Genomic DNA, 22286 nt, shown 5'->3' with positions numbered 1-22286 from the left:
CTGACAAAGCCCCAATTATACTGCTGGCTGTTTCTATTCTCTAAATAGATTGTGGATCATCAGCAGAACGCGGTGGAACCGCGATAAATTACTGTATTTTTACACAACCGCCGGCTGTGTTTGTTGTTTTAACACAAGAATATGGAAACTAACCCAGTGTTAAACTGTAATATTCCATGGCCAGTAGTAAAACAGACCTTGTCACTATCTATTCAGATGATTTTTGCTCGACTGCATGTACGTGCGTGTGTCCTCGTGTGTGTGCGTCAGCGTGCACCCACCCACTCCGACCCTGAATAAAGCCCCAGTCTTAACCAGCCGTCTCCACTCCTACCCTCGGACTTTCACATAAGGGAGTGAACTGGAAATGCGTGGCTGCCCAGAAAGGAGGAGTCAAGATGGAATCAAGATGGAATCAGGCCAAAATGATGGAGGACGGCAATATAAGAGCATAATGCAGCACATGCACAGTTCAGTCAACTTTTATTGATCCTCGTGAATTCACCATTAAACTGAATATAACCAAATGTGGCACAACGAGGGGAGAAAAGGCTAGTTTATAGTTCACCAAAAGACCACTGAATTATACAGAGGAACAAAGTGTGAGGAAATAGCAGTCACTGAGTTGTGACTGGCTAGAGCTAGGGATTTTGTGGTGACTTTTTTCTTTTTGCAGGATGCAATTTAAACACACCCTCGGGCTACAGAACTTCATGAATAGGACAGAAAATCAAGAGCAGAGGAGAGCAAAGCCAAGGAGGAGAGGAAAAGGGGGAAATGAGATAGTGCCGAGGGAGAGAGAGAAAACAGTTGGTGAAGAGAAGAAGTGACAATGTAGGAAAGACGAGAGAAGAGGAGGAAGAAAAGGGCACTGAAGAATGTCAAACATGGTTTGTCAACAGTGGTTTTTAAGTACTGTAAATGGAACAGTGGTGGTTACTTTAAATTTCTAAACATACTTTAAAAATAAAACTCACCTCTCCTTGGAAGCTCTTCAGCAGAGGGGCAACCTGTTTCCGTAAATCCTAGAAAATAAAATGCAGAGAGATTAGTAAACAATGAAAATCTGCTAACATTTTAGTATTAAAACAAGACATTTCCTAACTGGAATCTGGTGATTTTCAGCTAAATCAGCTCTGATCGAAAACTATACAAAAAATAAATCTGATCTTTTGCCAGTCACATTGACGCTACCAGCTCGCACTGAGAACCTTGTGTGGAAGTGGTTAGTGAGGGAAGCATTTAAAGTTCACTGCGTCTTCAAAAGGGAAGAATATCAAAAGGTGAAAGACACTGCAAAGAGGAAACCAAAGACACGTCAACTGCTTTCTTCATGTATCCACAGTGGGTTGGATGTCAACAGATAACAGCAAGCTATAGACATTACAACAGAACTGTTCCACTTGATTATTTTCAGAGTCTAACTGGGACTGTCATGGGACATGCTGTAACAGGACAGGTTGACAAACTTTTGGAAATGTCACAGGTAGTTAGGTCAACTTACTGAGGAATACACTCAAACTATTATATTTATGCTAACCATACTAATCTCATTAATATTAGCTGCTACAGAGTTTGAAATGTTGGCTCTTTTTTTCATAATCGTTTGTGAAAATGAGTGAAAATGTGTTCAAAATCAGAACTGTGTAAAGACAATAGTTTCTTCACGCACACAGTGTGACATCACCCTGGTCACATTATAAATAAGGATCAAGCACTTAACGTTCTCTATAGCTGCAATAAAACATTTTTCTGTTAAATTTAATATGTTCAGACAGAATATTTTTCAGTGGATCTTGTAGAGAAAAAACATCTGGTGAAATATTTCAAAATGTTCATATCTGCAAATAGATAAACAGTGATTTTAGCCAGGTTTTAGTTGGGTTTCATTTATTGATACTTCTGCAGGATTTCACTGTATTCGTGGATTTACGTAGTGGCTGAGGGAGACAGCTCTGTAACGTTGAGCCATATATGAAAAAGTCAGCACTGTAATTCAAACAAGTTAATTTTTCAATTTCTCTTGAGAATGGAAAACAATAATATCTCATTTTCAAAAAGAAATCTGTTCCCACAGAATCTCTAATTGGTGCATCTGTTGGTAAGATGTCTGTAAATTTAAAAAGGAGGCTGGGATGTACTGAAGAAGCACAAACCAAATCCAACAGAACGCTAAAATACATCAAATCCTAGATTCAAAGAGGCAGCCATTCTTCTTGCAGCCAATAAATCCACTGTAGTGTGCGAGTGATGAACAGAGTGGGGGGAAAAGGCCCGGTTTTATACCCTGAGGTGCTTCACCGGACTGTGTTTCTCATAAGAACAGGTGCAGCACCACCTGGGCCACCCAGAGGCACCGCTAGTGCGTGTGATTCGGCGGCAAAAGGAGCCATAGAGCAGGCCTACAGTTAATGCAAATTGTTTTAGTGGCACACCAGGGTTCCCCTCCACCCCCCCTTCTCTTATAACAAACCAAATGCATTTCATCCTTCAGGTCCAGTATGGCATGACTTTCCAGTACGAATCAGCAGTTTCAGATTAGATAGCCAGTCTTGTATGTATCAGGGGAACATGCAAATCACCATGCTGTTAGCCAAGCCTGCATCCTGACAGACTGAACTGGAGCGTGCGGTACAAAGCTCAGCAGAATAGGACATTATGTGCAGAAACATTTGATTTGCACAGCGTACGGATGCAAACACAAACACAAAACCGGCTAATGAAGACGTTAAGTAGGGCAACAGCAGCTGTTTGAAGAGGACAATCTGCACCTTTTCAAAAACCTGCAGCCAAAACGCCAAGTGGGAAGTGTGGGGTAGCAGGCATCCCGAGCTGACCTGTGACCGGCGTCTGGGGCTGGACTAATCTGGAGTAGGTCCAGACAGGCCGTTTGTCTGGGGCTTAGGACAGGTCAGGAGTCTGTGACCCCGCTTCATTGTTGCCTCATTAGGGGTCGGATCGGCCGTTTGTCTGGGCCAATTCAAATATTCCCCCGTCGTGGGTAATGACCTGCACCCTCTAACCCCGCCTGTCCAGCCCAGGGTTGCCCCACGCCCAAAACCACCAGCATAAGTGGCTGTTACAAAATTTGCATCAGATTGTGATTATGTCCCCCCACCCCCCCCCCATTTCGGCGTGCATTTGAGATTACCAATACATGCTCCCGTTTGGATGACAACGGTTTCCCCATTTAATTTAGCTTCAAAATATTGGCACACTTAAGTAAATCTTTTATTTTAAAAGTCCACTAAGAGGCATAAAATTATTTTTAGATCAATATCTACAGTTAGGAGGTTGTCATCTTTTCCAGGAAAGTCCATCAGCCCTGCAATAATTGGTTACAGCATGCAAACCCAATCTTCAGATTCTATTTAGCAAGTGCTCACATGACGGAGTTGGAAGTTATGCTTTTCTTTAGCAAATTACAGGGTTCCTAGAAATGTTAAAGCTTCTACTCTTTCCCAGACACAACTGTTCAGATTTTTCAACTAGTTTGTGTAAGAGATTGGACCAAAAAAAACAACTTTTGGGGGTATGGTGGGGACGTTAAATATTTCTGTCCAGGTTCGTTGTGCGTTTCTTGTCTAATGCTAATTCAAATAAAGCATTTAAAAAGTACTTTTTGGGTTAAAAATTAAGGCTAAATCTTAAGGGGTATGAGAAAAGCCTCCATAGTCCTAAATGGTCAATGGATTAAATTTATGTAACCCTTTTCTCTTTCAAGTCACAACGATCACTCGTGGTGCTTTACACTAGAGCCACATTTACCCAGACGCACCCACAAAAGTGCACACATTCATAAGCCGATTAGGGCCGTGACGATTCATGAATGATTCAAGGACCTTGATTTTTAAAATTCCTCTAAGCAAATTATTTGCCTCAAGGCTTCATTAAATTATGTCTTACCATTTAACGTGCTGTGTTAAAGCCGGATGATTATTTGTGTAGCGCAACACTCTCACTTCCGCCAATGAGCTGCTGACGAATGCTAAGGGCTATTAGCAGCTATGGAGGGAGATGCTGAGGGACATATCCATGTCCCTCGCCATTGCCAGTAAAGAGAGAAAAAGTGTCAAAGGTGTGATTATGTGGGATTATTTTATACTAAATAGAAAAGATGACACAGCTACGTGCGCATACTGCAAAACGGAATTGTTTTTTATGATAGCAAGTCCTGGAAGCTCCTTCCTCAAACAAATCAAGAGGAAACATCCACTACATGAAACGAGCTCCTTCATGGTTGCCAAGAGGTGACTTTTTTTGCTCACTTTGCAAAACACTAGCTTTAATCTGTGATGGTACAGAATCTGACATGCTATGCATGTCAAGGAAATACATTCTGACTAACATTACATCTACTTGCTGATTACAAAGAGTAGTGACATGAAAATATTGATTAGAAATAATCAGTATTTTCATTTATTATTTAAAAAAGGAACTGAATGATTTTTTTATTAGCATTTTCTGTTTCACATACTTCTTTTACTAGCTTATGTAGCTACTGTAGAACAGGATAATCTATAATACTCAATTACTTAATTAGTTGTCAGAATAATTGACAGATCACTCAATTACTAAAATAACCGTTTATAACAGCCTGGTAGGCAATTTTGGGTGAAGTGCCTTGCCCGGTGGCACATCGACATATGGCAAGAGGAACGTGAAATCGAACCCAGAACTTTCAAGCTACAGAGTCACTGTCCCATATCATCCAGCTCCGGTTTGATCAGTCTAATTTGAGATTTTGAGATACTTCGCTGCTTCACAAGACAGATCAGAAATAGTCATTGTACCGGAGAGATCTTGTGCCACAAGATCCAATTTCACTCCCCCCACCCTCGACCTAAATGAGATCGGACCCCCAGGACAAGCATATACAGGTAAGGAGGGTGTAGAGGAAGGGTTCCTGTTCTCAATTCCTGTGCATGTTGTGGACATTCCCCTGGTTCAACACACGTGAATCAAATGATGGGGTTATAACCAGACCTCTGCAAAATTTCATGACAAATTAAACCAATAACTCTGCTAATAACTCAGCTGCGTCTGACAAATCTATAACATTTAGAAGTTGGCTACCCCTGGTGCGGAGGAAAGAAAAAATTGGCGTATTTGACATTTTGTCTGTGACTCAAAAACCAAATCATTCAACTAATTTGACAAAAATCAAACAAATGTTTTGGCTAATGAAATATAAAGGATGTGATAAAGAAATGTAAATCAATGTAAAACGGGTTTTATTTTTTGAAATTATAACAGACATAAGTGAAAGGTTCATACTGTTTTCTCATTTTCTTACTTGCACCTATCAATCAGCCAGTTTTTGCTTTCCCAGCTCTAATCACAAATACTAAATTTGAACTTATTATACGCACAATTAAGAGCTCCCACCAATTTCAGACTATAAACAACTCAACAGCCTGAACTCTGATGAACTTTTTGATCTTAGTAAAAATATATGCTTCAATGGAGAATTCCTTCATTTTCGAATACATGCAGCACACTTTCTTCAAATACGCACCTCGAAATAAAGATGGAAAAATAGTTTTTTTCTTTTTACGATTTATCTTTCAAACTTGTGCTTTTGCAATTTTCAACTTTATGGGAGTACCTGCATGGGGGAAGAAAATAAATAAATAAACGCATTCACCCAACCCAGCATACAGCAGCCATGTACCTCTGATGGACAGTGAAGCTCTGAACCCCTCCGGTCCACTCTGGAGCCCCTCTTCCCCAGCCCCCACCACTTCTAAAGATTTATGACCAAATAACATAACAATGCACACAGACACCATGGTCAATCTGCGAGTGTGTGAGTGTGTGTGTGTATTTTGGAAGGGGAGTGAGGGGCCCAGGCAGCAGGAGATGGATGGCTGGTGTGTAAGCTGCCGGCAGACAGCAGACAGGCCAGCCTGAGGAATCCTCCAGGGAGTATGGAACTCCCATTCCCTGTCTGTCTGCCCTACAGCTAAACACAAACGTGTGTGTGTGCACGCGCGTGTGTGTGTGTTCTTTTACTACCACTGCCTCTGGCCAGCAATCTTTGGGGCATTTTCCAATCATCCCCATCTTCTCCTTTTTTTAACTCCCCCCCCCCCCAAAAAAGAAAGAAACACTAGCAGCACAGCCTTAACTGAAAGGAAATTAAAAAACCAGATAAATAATTCAGTCAAATTAGGAAGCACTGTGAGATGTAGTCTTTAGGAGGTGGGGAGGGGAAATCTGTGTGTCAGTTCTAATGAATTATAAAAACTTTGTTTTCACGCTGCATTTCTTTGCGCTACTTTCCAAACGCTAGAAACGCCGCTGAGTTAGCGCGCACACGCGTGTGTGTGCGTTTGTGTTATTATGCAGACCATGAGTGCAGTTCACACCGAGTACAGCTCGGCAGACCAGACACAGTCAACGTGGGCCGGTCTCCTGGTTGCTGAATAATGGATCAGAGACGGACTCCCGCTCCGCTTAATGCAGTCTTGATCTGATGTGACTGTGATCTCCGTTGACTGGTGTGGACCACAGAGAGCTGACAGCCCCCTCTATGGGCTGGTCAACCACACACAGAGCCATGCAGATGGAAAAAAAAAAAAGACTTCACAAACACAAAGATTTTTAATCAAGCGCAGGCCATCACATGTTATAAACCAGCCTGTTTTGGTAGGCGGCTCTGACGCTTGGGTACTTGCAGAGTTTTAGTGCCGATTCCTATTGAGCCCGTTAGAGCTCTGTAATGAATCCCGTCGCTCGTCTGGCCTGGCTCGGATTCCTCCTCCACATACCAGGGAGATGCCAGGGGCCACACAGACGCCAGAGGAGCCTTCCTAAATCACAGCCTTGTTACACTGATGAATGTGTGAGTTCTGTTCTGTGATCGAGGCTATCTGCCTATGTGCTCCTTTGTGTGCTCTGTAGGGCTGCAGCTAACGATCGGTTCAGTAATCAATTTATCGATTGCTCTGACGATTAATAATTTTTTTGTTTGTTTTTTGTTTTAAAAAGGTACACCCTACAGATTTTTTATCTAACCACAAACCTTTTTAATACAATTCCTTTTATAGATAAGAAAATTAGCGATGCACGATATTATCGTCATGGCATCATATCGGCCGATATTAGCTGTAAAACTTAATATCGAACTTCGGCCATTCCATCAAAATAACTCACCGATATAAAAGTCGTTTTTATATGACAAACCAGTGACAATGATGCCTGCAGCACAGTACAACGTCAAATTTGCACTGCTTGAGTGTCGTCATTGTCTTAGAGAGAGAAACATAATGCAAGTTAAAAGTGTTGCATCATTTCAGCATTTGCATTTTGTAGCAGATTAGACTGACAAAAGATAATGCAGTATTTTAATTCCACGGTAGAGAAAGCCATATAGTTTCACTAAGTAGGTATAGTAGAAAAATATTTGTATTGGTATCGGTTATCGGAAAAATTAGTTTCAGTATATCGGCATATTGAATACCGACCAAAAATCCAATATAGTGCATCCCTAAAGAAAATAAACAATTTATTGTTTGCATTAACATAGCATTCCTTTAATAAATCTGAACTGGGTGAAGCTGAAACTATGAGGCCATTTGAGGAGTTTTGGCTAAAGCCTATTTACAGAAAAGATTATTTTATTTTATTTTTTATCTTGAATGTCGAATGTACACATTTGGTTTAATTACTGCTCAGCATGTTTTTATTTTAATCAAATAGCCATTTTTTTAGTCTATATACTCCAGCTATCGATTAATCGACTACTAAATTAGCTGATTATTTCAATAGCCGATTAATCACGATTATTTGTTTCTGCCTTAGTGCCTCCTGTGTGCTGCTGGTTATTTTAGAGGTGAACATGGAGTGCAGCTACAGTTCCTCTCCACCAGGACAGGCAACATGCTGGAGTCAATCGTCACAATCCTCATCCTGTGGTAACTATAATAGGCCTGCTGTCAACTCCGCCGAGAGCTGACGATTTTCTATCCACTGTCTACACCATTCATCCATTATTCATGCCACCATCAATAATTCACCATGGTGACATTACCAATAATAACACAACAATACTTTGTTTTCACTGCGAGGTTTAAAATGTGTTGCCTTGGTAACAGAGATGAAACAAATATTCCCAGGAGGAGCGATGGGAACATAGGAACAGGACAGAATTCCCTCCTGATCCCACTTAGTAGTGTTGTCACACTCTTTTTCTCTCTTACCCCTCCTGCTTCTCTTGTCTTTCTTTCTCTTTCTCTCACACACACACACACACTCTCAGGGACCACACTTTCTGCTCACATAAAAAACTAGGTCAGATAATACAAACTCCTGAGGGGGTTTCTGTTTTGTCTCTTTAGGATTTCAGGGAAACTAATGGAGGGACTATTTTTGGGAGACGAGCCCGCATCTCTCTGCTCCGACTTCTCCTCCCCCTTTGCTTTTTTCAGTAAATAATCACAGCGGTGTTTATGAACAAAGCAGATGCTGAGACACACTTGGGCAAACTCTCAAGGTGCGTTTCCACCATGCGGCCCGGAACGGGTTTTTTCCCCCATTCCAGAACGTCCCGTTTTACCCAGGCTGCTTCTTGTGTGGGGTTCAAAAAACGGGCTGTTAATGTAAATGGCATCTGTCGATGCTGAAAAGGGGTCGGTCCTATTTCGGGAGTGTGGACCAACGTCTTGTTCGGCCTCAGTGTGTGGAAGACACACAGGCTCCCGTTGTGGAAATAACGTAAACTTCAGGAAGAAAACTTCAACCAGTGATTCTGTCAAATGGATTAAACTTTACAACTTCTTGTAAAGTCATTCCAAATCTCTTGGAAAAAGGTGCAACTAAGAAACAAAGTAATATTGCCAGTACAGATTTATGTAAAACACTCGCTTTTGGAGCAAAGATTTTTTATTTTTTTTAAAGTGAGCTATAACCAGCATTTTAACCCAATGTTTTACAGCCATAAATCATCATTTCACTGTGGTTACCATTCTAAAACATGTATAAAGTCATTTTACAGTTTACATCTCTACAACTGGCTCTGATAAGATAGTTTACTCTGCTTCCACAGATGTTTCCAAATACTTCCACAAAGGATAGCTCATTTTATTAATGTATTTGAATGTAGACAATGAAGTGTCACATTTAATAACCAGGTTTGAGTCTAGTGAATGCAAACAAAAAGTACTAAACACTTGCTGTGTAAACATAAATTAACAGGTAATGTGAACTCTGAGGGGATTTAAACTGGGTAACGACCGAAACAAAATGCTAGAAAGTATTCACCATGTGAAGGCTTGTTATAACTGTGGGATTCTTTCCAGTAACCAGGGTAGTTTGATGGCGCCATAATAGCCCGCCATTGTTTTCAATGAATTTACCAGGGTAAATGGAGGAAAGTAGTATATTTTATAAACCACAAACTTTTAGATTGAGCTTTGTGGATGTAGAGTGCTAAGCTTTTCAATTTTCTTTTTATTTCTTGCGTGTCGTGTCACTTTACAGCTCATATTTTATGTTAACTTTAACTATCATAATATGCAGGGGGAAAAAAAGTTACTCTTTCAGTCAAAACAAAATTTTAGGGACTTGTTTCTTCTCACTTTAAGAGCGAGAAAACTGGAAGCCTAGTTTGGTGAAATTGCTTTAAAATGTTAGTTGCACCTTTCTATAAATTTTCAAGTGAAGTTGCATGTGTCAAAGCGTAATCCTTTCATTCGCAACAATTGCATTGCTGAAAAACAACTCCATTTACCAACGTCACTCTCCAACACAGCTGTGGCAGAACGCATTCAACGTCTGAGAAATAAATCAATTAATCACACGATGAACTAAAATGAGCCTGATAATTATAAATGTCCTAGCTAGCAGCGTTACCCATCTTACCTGTCTGAGCCTAATGATTAATATATTTCTTGAAGGGCAATTTTGTTTAGAGAGACTTCAAAATTGATTATATCTACGGCTTCGGTTGCGTTTGATTTATATTTCAGTTTTATTTATTGATATTGGTTGTTTTGTTTTTATTTTATTTTGGAATATTTAAAATGTATTCTAGGTCCAGAGTGTTCTCTAGAAATGAAAGTTTATTGATCTGCGAGAGGGCATACTTGTAATGATAATGCCATATACATTACATGAAAATAGTCTAAAAAAACAACATTGAATATCACAATCATTTTTGGGGTAATTTATCATACAGCAAAGTTTGTAATCATGACAGTCCGTAATCAATAGGAATGACCCGGTTTTTGACCTCTCAAACAATGTAAATTAAAAAGTTTCAGGAGAATGAGTTGTCAGTGAGAAAATATTCTTACTTTGGGAAATGTTTTGTGTCTACGTACAATAAAACTCCCCCAATAGTTCTGGGAATATCCAAAAGGTGCTACCTCCCTCGGTATACACAAAGTATACTTTTACCCAGATTTGTTCTAACGTATTTTCCTCAGTCCCACATTTCTGTATCATATTATTAGCTTGATGTAATATTCTATTCTTAGACGTCATATATGACTTACTTGTCTCAACAAACTTTTCAACAATATACTAATTTATCAAGTATGGCTGTATAAAAGATTAGTGCGGGTTCAGCCGTCTCACCTCTGGAGTCGTCTTCTTGAACTCGCGGCTCAGGTCGATGAGTTTCTTTCTTGACTGCTCGCTCTCATCCTGTCTGTTGGCAAGCTGTGTGGCGGTGGCATCTAGCTCTTTCTGTAACCCAAAAACACAAATTTGTATTTATTGCTCTGGCTTGTTTTGCACATAGCACCATTAATGTTAAAACAAAATGATTAAAACAGACACCACAAACATACACAAGCCACTTAAATAGCAGCACAATCATCTAACAAAGCTGAAGACCACCCAGAGGACAACACCGCAACACCTTTCTCCACCCAAAAATAATAATAATAATAATAAAAAAACTGCTACAGAATCTGCTCTTCCTGGCTGTAACATCTTAGTCATCCAGCCTGTCAGTTCATAAAATACAATTATGTCGGCCGTGTAAACCTGTGTAGCAAATGGCAGCAAATTCAAGGCAGTTCACAGCGATTATTAACTGTGAGCCCCAGACGACTCCTCCGCTCTGAGTAACATAACAACGGCAACAATTATCTAAAACAGCGTCGTCAAGGCTGATCTCAGCCCCGCCTTTAACCACATTTATTTTGCATTGTTATTAATAGCCATTCATGGGCCTTGTTCCAGACGATGGGTACAATTCTGACATTAACAACACGTTCAAGACTTGTACCGATTGTATCTCTCTTTGCTGACTGTGTGGCAATTGCCGGATTATGTTTCTGTTGGATTCCTGCCCTCTCTCTTTTTCTTTTTTCTTCTTTTTTTTCTCCCCCTGCAGCCTCTCCACAGATCATCCACTCACTCATTCAACCAGCAGTTCCTCAGTTTAGTCTCCTCAGTTTCCTGCACTGTGCGCCTCACTCTTTAGTCCCCCTTCCTCCTCCCACCACCACCACAAAACTCTTCCATCCACCCCCTGTGAGGACGCCCACCCCTGAGAGTGATTAAATGGTGCTGAAGGGCCGTTATGCTAACTAACGCACTAATCATTTAATACACACATTACCACAGGGGCCCTTGTGGCCCAGTCCGCTGACAAGGTCCCAAAACACACTCATGCATATATATCCCACACCACCCCATCGAAAACACACAATACAATCCTCTAAAGAAATGGCGTGATCAAGTACTAATTAGTAGATTTGCCTTCATCAGCATTAAGTTTAATTCCCTGGCCAGCCGCTATTTCTGTTTTATTCACAAACCAGGATAAGGAAGAGAAAAAAAAGAAGCATGCATTCTTTGACAGTTTGCTGCTATAGCCTTGGTACAAAAAAAAAAAAAAAAACTTGCTTACACGCCATCTTGCTCTTGCTGCCCATGGTGCAGTTGATGTAGCAGGCTGTCTGCCTGTGGCCATGGAGCAGCTGCGCTATGTGTAAGTGAACTCGAGCGTACGCGGGAGCTTGTGCAAAGCATGGCGGAAGGAGGAGCCTAACACGTTCTTTTTTTATCACCTGAAATTAATTGCCAGAAACTGGGTGCTCTACTACACGGATTGGGATCTGATATAAAAAACAAAGACGAACAAGGATGCTGGAAAATATTGATTCGGTTATTATACCGGTTCATATTGTGCTTTTGTGCCATTTCTCTGTCAACTAGCCTCTAAAAATAGAGGGACAACTAAAGAATCATTCTAAAGTAAAATAGAATGAAAATAAAAACAATAATGTTAGCTTTTAGCGGTAGCGCAGCTAGCATGTGGCAGTCCTCATCAGTACCTCCTAACAATGCTGGTCAGTTAAAAGAGAATCTTACGTTTCTCTGGATGTTCTCGACATCTTACAGTTTAAAACCTGCAGCAAATTAAGGCGACAATTTGGGCAAATATAGTTAAAATTGAGATTTTAACGCTATCGAGTATATCTGAATAATTCATTTTTACAGTTACGACTACGTCAAGATTTTATTTTGATAAACACAATGTCTAAATAATTAGTACTAGTAGTTTGAACCAGATCTTAATTTAAATGGAATAATCATCCATCATCCACCTAAATGTAGCCTAGAAATAGAGGTGTAGTGAGTACAAATGTGTCAAATCCTTGCTAGAACATAATTCTGATCTCACTGCAGAGTCTGATTTTTTTATTCTAGAAAAAAAAAAAGTGTACTGCAGATTTTTTGACAGAGGTAAGTGATTTGAATGCAGTAAAAGAAAGGAAAAAAAGAAGGAAATAAAAAAATTATGCTCAACATATGTATCAAAGCTCGATTCCCCAACCTTAATGTGATATTTTTCTTTATCAAATTTGTGCATTAAAGTAAAAGCTACACTTTGATGTGTTTATAGAGCAGAAATGGTGGGAAGTCTTAATTTTGATTAATTTAAAGAGCAAAAGAAAAAGAAAGATCTAGAAAATAAAGGGCAATTTACAATCATTTCTGATTTATTGGTGCATCTATATTATAAAGTTCCCCTGAAACCTACAAAAAATTGAGGTCAATGAGACATTTATAGAGTAGGCAAACCTAGAACTTTGCCAGTTTTTTAATGTAAGTGTAAACAATGTCAAATATTTCCCCATTTACTAAATTAATTCATACCACGAGCTCACACCATGCCACTTTGCAGAAGTACTGATGCATTTCTGCAAAACCTAATAAAGGTTAGAGATAAATGCTCTTACGCATAAATCGGGATATTCTTGTGACTCTTTCACTTCCTGTTGTATTCAGGACTAAAATATGCTGAGGATTTTTACCCATTTATGCTTTGCAGTCCTTGGAATAAAAATAATCGCAATGAGAATTTTGCCAGTTAACCCTCAAATGGGGAACTGTGCATCGGCCGCGGAACGGCTGATCGATGCATCTAAAAATAAGCCTGGTCCAAAATTAGAGCTCTGCTCCAGAAGGTCATGTGCCAATCCCCAACGCCCTCAATTCACTTTAATCCCGTCTCAATGCCCGGCGCATATCCCAACACCAGATCCCCATTTCCAAAGGAATTCTCAGCATTAAGCTAAACACATCACAGAGGATTGGGTCGGTCCCAGGTGTTAGTTAAAACATTTTTTTTTTAAGCTAACAAAAACGTAACCCTTGGACTCAATCAGGTTTTGACTATGCAGAAAACTATTTGCCCACATCAGCGGGCCACGGTAGACTTTACACTTGCTTTATCACTGAAGCGTGACTTCCGAAAGTTCACAATCCCTCTTGCCAGACATTATTCTTGACCATTAAACCACGTATTAAAAAAAATTCGAAACAATTTTATGCACCTAAGGCTAACTAGTGAAAAAGTAGGCTTTGGTGTTTTTTCTGCCCAATGCAGTTTTTGTATTACGTGCACTGGGGGAGGAAGAAAGAAAAAAAAAAGACAACATCCGCCTAAAAGCCCTGACCGCCGTGATGCAAACAATGTTTTTAATAAGGAAAAACAGACACACACTTTCTGGAATTAGCTTTTTAGTGTCTCCATGTGTACCCAACAAAGTGAGCTTTTACGAGAACCATGTCACAGGCTAATTTTCTTTATTCTTACTGTGTTTGTGTAATAAATTTAAGCTGGAGACAAACCTCAATCTTTCTTAAGTTGCTTAAAACAGATATTGATATTGGAACACTGGCATATAAAACACACCCTTTTCCTGAAAGGTTATATTTTCATTTTAGCAATATCTCTCCGCAGAAGGATTTAGGTCTTTAAGACATAGGTATTAATTTCTAACCTCTTACATCCAACCGTTCTAATACTTTTGCAGCGTGGACTCGGTGGCCAGCCGTTTCAGCTGACTTATCCTTCCTCGCACCCACTTTGGAGCTGATATTACTGCCGAGGCTAAATATAGCAGATAGCTTAATTAACAGATGGCTAAACAGAAAGATGAGGACCTTTCATTTTTATAAACAGTGAACACGGACAGGCCAAAACGAATTTGTAGCAGCCGGGAAAGCGGTCAACAGGACAAACTTGGTTTCCAGAATACCGAAGATCAGTTTTAGAGAATGGGAGCAGCTCCAGACCCATTGATCTGTAATTAGGTCAAGCTTATGTTATATGAGGCGTATTATACGCCTCATATAAATTGTTTTCTTATTTTCTGCCTTTATTCAAATCTAGTCCACAAACGCACTTCTTTAACTTGTACTAGACAGAAGTGTTAATGTCAAACAAAATGCTTCAAAGTCATCTGGAATGCCACTAAGATTTTTTTTTCTTTCACCGATTTGTTGTTAATAATTAAACTTTTCATGTCGAGCAGTCAAACTACTAACCCCCAAAAAATTAAGCAGCTTGTAGAATGTGTTTTATATTAGAGAAAAAGCTTTCAGGAAAAAGAAGCCTTGTGTACATGAGAGTGAAACTTCAATAATTACTAAGACAAGCCATTAGTAATACCTGAAAGTCACGTGTCTGCTAAATATAAAGTTTTGAAAATGTACAGATTCAAAAGCTGCTGAGACATCCCTCTCTGTACTGTTCGTAAGATTTTAAAGCCTTTCAATAAGATGCTAAAGAAAGCTGATGATGTCATTTGGCAAGATCTGAAGTTTATTACTCTTTTCACAATCCGTTACTGTATTTCATGTTCATGGTGTAAAGCACTTTGAACCGCCTTGTTGCTGAAATGGGCTTTACAAATAAACTTGATGTTTTCTCCAGCTGCGTGGAGAACAAATAAACAAGCAACACCTCTCTACACCTTTTGCTGCACACTGCTGGGAATCTGGCTGAAAATAAGACTCTCTTTACTGTTTGAAAAAGTGTTCCCTAAAGAACACCTACATTTATGGTGTGGAAACTAAAGTGCACTGGACTACAAATGCATCCTCAACAGTCCGGGGTTCTAGAAATCAAATATGCAGGGGTTGAAGGACTCCACATTTCTCCTGTTGTAGTTTTTTAAATTTTCTGGAATTTTACAAGTCAACCCATCAATCTTTTTTAAAAAAGGTATCACTGGTTTAAAATAAAAGGTGCAGTTGGCAAGACTACAAGCATCAAACTCGCACCAGAACAGACCGCCTGGCTAATTAACCAGCTATAACCATCTTCTTGTGAGCAGAAAGGAATACTTTCTACACAACGTCTTCAACTACTTTTATATTGTTGTTTTAAAGCTTTGTTTTATTACCACAAAAATGTGGTATTTTTTCAGTCGAGGCACGATCTACCACATTCAGGGATTCTGTGTGTTAAACAATCCTCTGGCTCTTTAGTCGTTAAAGTCTTTAAAATCTGAAAACAATAAAACTTTACTAGGATTTTTATTTAGAAAAAAACCCTACTATTCAAATGAGATCCAGCACTACTTTTAAATGGAGCAAAGCTCGGTAAAGTCTCCACCGACTAGTTCAGCGGAGGACGAAATGTGTGTGTGTGGGGGGGTGGGCGTGCATGTGTGTGTGTGTGCAGGAGAGCATTAAGTGGGCTGTAATGTCTGCGTGATTGCTGCAACAGCCCTTGCTTGGGGTTGGCCGGACTGGCCCACAGCAGCGGTCCCTGTCCTGGTTCATTTGGTCGTCTGGTCATCTGTAAAGACGATTGGAACAGATTGCCAACACTCCCTCGAGAGACTTCAACACCGACTTGGCCAAGAAGCCTCTCTCGCACGCTGCTCCGCACGCGTGTGCTCTCACATGAGCGCACAGGCAGGCCCTCCGCAGCGAGTTTGGCGCGCCCAGTTTCTCCGTGTTCTTTTGAACCGGGCTTCAGAAGAGGAAGTCGGCGAACATGTTTCGCCCCGGCGAAATCTGGCATGGGGCGCGCTTGTTTGCAGCTAGGCAGGAGAGGTTAGGGCCATTTTGGAAACGAACATCTCTCCATCTACCGCTGTGAGGGGGGGGGGAAAGTAAATTTTAAAAAAATACTTGTCGCTGATAACAGTCACGGGTAAACAAATCCCATTACCGACGGCTATCAGAACTTAGGTGTACGTCTGTGTGCTCAGCCCTCCTAATGCAATTCCTTCCACTCATGTGCAGGCAGAGAGAGGCCGTCTATCTGACTAATTCTGTCTAATTACTCTAATGAGCCACAGGTGATGATACAGTGCGACTGATTAATTAAATGGGAGGCCCCAATCAGGCATGTCTGATTATGCCAATCATATTGACTTCAGCCTAAATGAGATAACGGGAGACAGACGCACTTTAATTGGTATCAAAACTTTGTGGAATTCCTTCTGCCCTCACCCACCGACGATGACGAGCTCGATAAGCCGTTGGAATGACAACAAAGTCATTGTTATGTACACAGTATGAAGTCAATCTGCAGCTGCTGTCTGTACCGACACGGTGATCAGGAGTTTAAGGCAAGGAGGAGGAGATAATACACGGCCTGGTATTAGGCCTGATGCTCTGGAGAATAGCTGGGAATGTGAATCCCACGAAAAACTCTGTCTGTTGTAATAAGTTATGAGTTGTCCGCCTTTACTATTTGACTGAAGATTGAATAAAACAGTCCAGCTTCAGTCAATCAGGGAACACAAATTTAGGTCTCTCACAATAAATTTCACCGTACATTAAATCATCCCAGAAATTATTGCGATAAATGATAATGTTGTTGAGAGACCATTTTCAAGTAATATACTGATAATGACACAGTAAAGCAAGTTTGCCCTCTCGAACACAAATAAGTGTTCTTCACAAAATAAGAGTTAAACACGGGAACAGGAAGATGTTTTAAATACCCAAGATAAAAGACCTGACAACCAAAAATAATTAAAACAAAAACAAACACCACTTAAAACCAAAATTGTAAATAGAATGAATTATGAAGTCTCCAAAAACATTCCCTTCCAAAAAATATTCATCATCAGATTGAAAATTATCAAGCTCATTTTAATTCATCATGCAATTAATTGATTAATTGGTCATTGCCTGTGCTATCAGGCAATAAGCCTGATTACCAGGTAATGGTAACAAAAGAGCTCCTAAATAAATGGTCATCGCAGTATCATTGTGAGAAATAATAATAACCACTTTGATTGCAATAAATAGTACGCCGCAACATATAAATAAAATGCTACTCATTATCCTGGGACTCATAAATCAAAAATGGAACATTGTCAAGTATTTATCTTTTGCAAATCACACATGCATAGAAACATTCACCAACATGTTTGCTTATCACATGATTTCCTGATATTGTGTAGCTCTAATGACCATCTCAAGATTCAATTCAATTCTGATTCTGCGGTCCGAGGTCACAATTCAATTCCAAATGAACCTTCCATTCAAATTGGTTACTCAAAGATTTCTGCTTCAATCGAAAGGTTTGCAAAGCATCCTCGTGATCTACTTCACTCTGCTTTGCAAAAGAGAATGACAAATGGAGACATTAAAGTGTCTGTCACATTTATAAAGTTTCAAACATTAATCCATACTTAGATGGAACCGTTACAAGTAGTATCACATGTTACTTCCACTTTGGTCATCTTGGATAAGGAACTGGTGAGTCACAACCTTCTTTGTAGTCTGTAGGTAAAGCGGTAGAAACGCCTTGTAAGTGCAAAACTTGCAGGATGGTATGACATACTTTGGCTGTGTGTATTTGCAGTTTTTACTTCATCAAAAGCAGGTTTCAGTTGAACCTCTCTTTTATTTTTGTTGTGTCCACTTTGTTTTGGTGCTATCCACCACGAGAACATTCCAGTACCGGCTGTGTGGTGACGTCAGGGCATCCCACATCATTACAAAATGGACGCCAAAAGTCAGTGGATTCTTCTTTTTTTTTTTTTCTAAATCGACTGAGAATTTATGTTGATTCAGAATCACAGAAAATGAGAATCAAGATTTTTATGCGAATTGATTTGGTGTGGATGCTGTTATTGAGTGAAGACTTTTCACCATCAGGTGTTGAAAAACAAGTCAAAGAAGTTCGGAGGTTTAGGACGCTTCTTCACAGAAAACTTTATTTTGTATTATATATTGAAATATGTCTTTCATTCAGCCAGAAGGAGAGCAATATTTTCAGCAAGGAACAGGAAAGTTGACTAGACCACAACAAAGCTGCACTACTAGACATGCTTTTAATCAGCGTCTATCAGGGAATTTTCTGCATTTAAAAATATTGGTGGCCTTTTGGAAATCTTACATTAAAAGTTAGTTCAGATTATTACAATCAGTAATACTTTCCTTATCTGTAGCAGAAAGAAGCCACTGAGTTTATAAAAAGTAAACAAATCTTGTTGAAACTAAAAATGTTTATATCAGCAAGACACAACGCTATGTGCGCATGCATTTATAATTTCACAAGGAACCATTGTCAGGTTTTGTGGCCTTTTGTTCAGCTGAACAAAGTTCCTGTTATTGCGTGGAATTACATTGAGCATCAAAGGAGGTTGGTGAATTAGAAATCATCCTGATAGACTCACTGGCAGGTGATGCTTACGATGATAAAACACCTTTCTACTAAAGCTAAGGGAACCTTTACCAATAATCACAGAACCTAACTTCAAAAAACCCAAATAGTAAAAAAAAACTTTCTAATATCCGCACAAAACAGTCCTTTTTTTCTAAGCTAGGTATGCTAACTGGCAGGATGAGATGCTAAAGTCATTAAAATATCAACTCCAACTCATTCTGCGTTTTTAAACGGTAAAACCCTGGTATGGTGCAATTGCCCCCTCACACAGTGTGACGTCACCTCCCCCACTACTATTTTATCAATTCATTCTCAAACATAGCAGAAGGCTAGAAAATAAAAACAGTTTTGACATACTTCTGACATCATACTTCTTAAAGTAAAGTCAGAATCGATTAAATTCTCTATCAGCACATAAAAGCTTTACAATAATTTGAAATTGTCAATAAAAATACCAATCCTTTGATCCATACATCCTGCAGGCCATCATCTACAAGTTTAACGTCTACAGTAGGAGCTCTAAATTTAAGGGAGACATTAAAAAACACATGTACTTTAGGAGTGGTTACCATAGAAGCCCCACTACAGAGGAAACCAATATGAAAATAAAGACGTCAAGTTTTTATTACAAAGTGAGGAGCCTTTTACAGCCTTTGTACTTGGCATCATGACACAGATGTTTAAGAGATGAAGTTCTTTTTTTTATCCTGCAAAAGCAGTCACTAATCTTTCCTTTCATCTCCAACATGTCTGAGGCTGTTATGCGGTTATGATAGTAAACAGTAAAGGCGTCTGGAAAGATGTCTTATCTAAAGATCTACGAAGCCTACCTTTCAACCCCGCCCCCACTCTTTCACCCGGCACAGCGTTCCAGCTCCACGGCGGCTGACTCGTTCTGTCTGCCAAAACCTACTGTGTGTGTGTGGGGGGTGTGTGTGTGTGGAGGAGCTGTGGGGTGGCGGCTCAGTCAGGAGCGACAGGCACACTCGCTACGACGACACAGTACACGATTGCAGATCACAGGCACGCCCCCCTTCCCCCCAAAACACAACAGCAGCAAAGATAAGAGCCTGCCATCCTTGCTTGCTTCCCTACCTACCTTTGACATAGCAGGTTAGAGAGCTTTAAATATGCCAGCAGGCGCCGCTTTCAAAAACAAACCACAAGTCATATCCTCCATTTTTGCTTTTCCTCTACCCTACTTTGGAGGAGTGAAAAACCACAAAGTTTTCAAGCCAACGCTATAGTTTCAGTGCAATGATGATTTCAGCCCGTGTGTTTGCACGCGGGGCGGTTGGGGAACAGGGGGGTAGGGGGAAGGCCTGACGCTCCACAGCCTAACAAGACGCTTGTGCTCCCTGAGCGTTTGCTCCTTTTTTTGAACACAGATCCATATCTACCAACAGCGCGGGAGCTGTCAAGACTCACCTCGGCCGTGCTGACGCAAGCCCGGATCAAAAACAGCCTTTTTACACCGCCGCTTCGTTTGTATTGATCCATGTTTCTCTGCTGAGAGACCGGTTGTTGTTTTATCTCCCCTACATCCAAAGCCTTAACTCTCTTGAAGCTTACAGAGAGCGAGTCATTATTTTGCCTGACCTATTGTCTGACAAGGGAGATTCAAGGGCCTGGGCTGGGCCTAAATACAAATATAATGAGACTAAGATGGTTTCTGGCGTAAAGGAAGTGCAGCTCACTTGGTCTCATTTTGTGGAGTTCGAATTTCGCTGGAGGCCCGTGTCACAAAGGGTGAGTGGTATGGAGAGCGCGATGGGAGAAAGGGGGTGGAGGGGAGGGGGGGGGCGTATGGCGATATGCTGGGGTGTAATGCATTGGTGAAAGGGCAAGATTTTTCATCCCTGCGTTTACAGGGTGGAACGGCGAGGATATTGAGATCCGAGATAGGATCAGAGGGTAGTGAGCTGTTTCGGCTACGATAAAGGCCAGGAGTTACAAACGCAACACCGGTGGAGAGAAAGAGAGAACCGGAGAGACACAGCAAGAGAGAGAGAGTATCACACCTCTCATCCCTGAATTAATGCCTCCATTCTGCCAGGAAGCCATTCTGTGCCAGTGAGGGGAAGATTGGGGAGGGGATGAAGGAACAGATACAGACTAGAAAAAATGGAAACGCGATTCTACATAGAGTGGGGGGGGGGTTATAGGGATTAATCAAGTCCAGAGGAGGGGGAGGACAAGGGTTCTCTAGGCCCTACAGCACATAAACAGGCCTGAGACCCAAGGCTGTCAACTTACTGGTGCTAGTAGTTGACATAACGTGAAATGCAAATGGTTGAAACTTGACATTAACTGATCAGTGCCACAGATTCTTTATTGGATCAGAAGGCAACAGCATAAATATATATTCCAACCTTTATTTGGTATTTATTGTATAAAAAAGCCCATGTTGTTTGATATGTTTATAGATCAAAAGTATTTTATTCTTCCAGTTGTGATGTACTTAATGAACAGAACCAGATATAATCAAAATCTGATTTTATGGGTATTTTACCAATCAGGAAAACTGGCACATTCTGAACTTTGGACGGTTGATTGATGGATCTCAAAGAATCATTCTTGTTTTGCCAAAGTCGTTTCTCTACTTGCATATATATTGCTAAAGTTATTTAACAATATATATAATATTTTAACTGGGATTCTATAGAATAAACATTTGGACACTTTGCTCTTTTTATCTTTATATTCTTTCTAGCAAACAAGTCTGGCAGCTCAGGTAGCAAGGCTGCAGTTAACTGTGCAACTAAACCCTAGTTTTAGAACAGAGTTACCTTAAGCAGAGGCTAACCCCGTGTATTATAAGCCTGGCAGGCAACCAGACTCACTTGCCCACCCCCCTACCAGGCTAACAGTCATTTGTTAATTTTAAATAGGGTTTTTATACAGCAGTAACAGTGACAGTAAAGACAGATTAAGCTGCATTTATAGTTGATGTAGTGAACTGGGCACGAGGAGTGTGCGCCGATTGCGCCGTCCGGAACCTGCCCATTGATCTCACACACTATTAATTCCAAATTATGATGCCATTTAGCACAAAAATCATACTTAATAGTCATATTCCTTTAGTTTCTATAACTAATTTCCAAACAGCTGAATTTGTCTCTCTTTTAAGTGGAGTAAACTGTTTTTACCTTTATTCAACCAGCTGACCAGCAGTGTGCATCAAGAAGTGGTGGAGGGGCAGAACAGTATTACTTTATTTGCCCTAAAAGTTATAAAAAAAAAATAACTTAAATTCCTCTGGTGCTCTGGTATCTCACAAAAGTGACTAAACAAGTGATTCACAGAAACATGCTCTTCCTGGCTTATACTGATTTTTTTCTTTTTACTGCCTGACCTGCCGATTATCAGTTTGACATTTCGTTTTTCCAGGGCTAAA

General features: G+C 40.2%; 1 protein-coding gene across 5 annotated transcripts in view; it reads right to left on the bottom strand.

Moving 5' to 3' along the window:
* cux1b (cut-like homeobox 1b) overlaps positions 1-22286 on the bottom strand; it is a 94946-nt gene that overhangs the window by 60429 nt on the left and 12231 nt on the right. For 4 of the 5 annotated variants that reach the window (XM_032590403.1, XM_032590405.1, XM_032590406.1 and 1 more), the window contains exons 2-3: positions 10582-10692; positions 978-1025 (exon numbers count right to left, since the gene is read on the bottom strand). In XM_032590403.1, coding sequence (XP_032446294.1) covers positions 978-1025; positions 10582-10692 — 159 coding nt within the window. Of the gene's footprint in view, positions 1-977; positions 1026-10581; positions 10693-11866; positions 11982-22286 lie in introns of those variants that run through there. The other variant, XM_032590404.1, reaches the window with a different exon arrangement.

Source organism: Xiphophorus hellerii, chromosome 18 (genome assembly GCF_003331165.1).
Source record: "Xiphophorus hellerii strain 12219 chromosome 18, Xiphophorus_hellerii-4.1, whole genome shotgun sequence".
NCBI classification, from domain to species: Eukaryota; Metazoa; Chordata; class Actinopteri; order Cyprinodontiformes; family Poeciliidae; genus Xiphophorus; species Xiphophorus hellerii.
Note: the sequence above shows the minus strand (reverse complement) of the source record. Positions and strands in the feature narration are given on the sequence as shown.